Source organism: Olea europaea, unplaced genomic scaffold (assembly GCF_002742605.1).
Source record: "Olea europaea var. sylvestris unplaced genomic scaffold, O_europaea_v1 scaffold10633, whole genome shotgun sequence".
NCBI classification, from domain to species: Eukaryota; Viridiplantae; Streptophyta; class Magnoliopsida; order Lamiales; family Oleaceae; genus Olea; species Olea europaea.
The window spans coordinates 1-1,939 of NW_019227984.1; the positions used below are offsets into that span (position 1 = coordinate 1).

The 1,939-nt window shown below is 35.0% G+C and overlaps 1 protein-coding gene across 1 annotated transcript; it reads left to right on the top strand.

Moving 5' to 3' along the window:
* Window positions 1-469: 469 nt before the first annotated feature.
* Window positions 470-1,596, top strand: LOC111373041 (histidinol-phosphate aminotransferase, chloroplastic-like; the record flags this gene model as incomplete). The annotated part of the gene is made up of 3 exons (XM_022995501.1): window positions 470-648; window positions 763-903; window positions 1,193-1,596. Coding segments are annotated over 3 exons (452 nt in total), but the record flags the coding sequence as incomplete, so codon positions are not given.
* Window positions 1,597-1,939: the final 343 nt, after the last annotated feature.

The window sequence follows — 1,939 nt, forward strand, 5'->3', positions numbered from 1 at the left end:
CTCTTATGCAGGCTCCAACTAATTCCCTATGCCATCTAGTACTTACTTCCCACTTTAGTAACCATAAGACTAAGTTCATTCCTAAGACTTGTTTAGCAGAACAATTTCCTTGTACGAACATATTTTGAGAATAGCCTAGGGATTCAAGTTAATCTCGCAATATATTATATGATTTTAAGAAGTTCCCAAGGTATTTCGTGGCATTCAGAAGTGTAAAGAACCCTCAAGAAACTGATATTAACCTCAAAAGAGACCTAAACTTGGTCAGCTCTGAACTAAATATGCACATCTCCTAATCACTCAAAAATTTGAACCAACTTCCTGAGTCCAAAACTTCTATTTCTAGTTGCTTATTTTTTAGTTCTAATGGATAGCTTCGTTAGGTTCTTACCTCTGAATTAAGCCAATCCTCATCCTTAACAGACCGACTTATTAAATTTAAAATCTTACGTATTTGTGTGAATTTGAGATCATGTTTGCTTATTATTAATACCCGGTAATTCAGGTTTAGCAGGACTTCGAGTTGGATATGGAGCATTTCCATTGAGCATTATTGAATATTTATGGAGGGCCAAGCAACCATATAATGTGTCCGTTGCTGCTGAAATTTCAGCGTGTGCAGCCTTAAAGAATCCGGTGTATCTAGAGGTACAATAACAACACTCATCTGGCAATTGCCTCTTGTTTATTATAGACCTTGAGAGTCCATAAAATACCAATCATTGACTTTGAATTTGCCATTTATTACACCATCTATTCCAGAATATTAAAGTGGCTTTGGTGCAAGAAAGGGAGCGACTTTTTAAACTTTTGAGAGAAGTACCATTTCTCAATCCATATCCAAGCTATTCTAATTTCATTCTTTGTGAGGTTACATCTGGAATGGATGCTAAGAAGTTGAAGGTACAAAACTTTGACTTGCTTTCGGGGTTCTTGTTGTTCTTTAATATATTCTGTTTTTGTTTCCCCTTAATTCCATCAAGTTCTGGACCTGGATTATTGCTTGTGGCTTATTTATGTGTACTTTTTAAGTTATTCCCTAGGCCTTGAACTCATCATGCATAATTACTTTTTTAAATTTCAGAAACTATATCAAATGAAATCCAAACTCATCATGAATGTGTGCTCTGTGTTTTCATCTTTTAACTTTGGAAAAATATAGAAGTCAAATTGGCAGTGCTGCTTCTTACAGGAAGACCTTGCGAAAATGGCCGTGATGATTCGTCACTACAATAATAAAGAACTGTCCGGATACGTTCGGGTCTCTGTTGGGAAGCCCGAGCACACTGATGCCTTGATGGAGTGTCTCAAAAGCCTATATTAATTCTATTCGAGCGGTAGGTGAGAACGAAATTCTCTTTGCATCAAAGGTTTAATTCAGTAAAATATCAGTCAACTATCGTTCTTTGATGAAGGATTAATTTTCCAGGGTATCAATTAGAATCTTTGGGTATATTTACTATGTTGAATTAGACAAGACAATGAAAACACATTCAACGGTTAAGTCCGGTCAAATGTACCATGGCGAATGTGGTTTTCTTGAAATCACCATATGAATAAAATTACATTTTGACTGTTTATGTAAATAAATCTAAAGCTATTGAATTCAGAAACTAAACCTTATATCATGCGATATCCTCAAGTATTGGAATAAGTGTTAGTAAAGAAATTGCAATACAGAAAATTTTAATGTAAGAATTTCTAAGGGTGTCGAAATGTGCTGGACATGTCCTGCTCCGTCCATAAGTTCTCTTTATGTCCGAACTTTGGAATGTGCACAAGATAATTTTGCATAACTAATTTTTTCCCCTTTATGTGGCAAAATGGGTAAAGAAGGAAAAAAAATAAAAAATTCTGTTGTAATAAATTTAACCGTTAATTAACAGCATTTTGGATGCTCAGTTACATTGACATTCATCCTTACCAGACGATTCTTCCA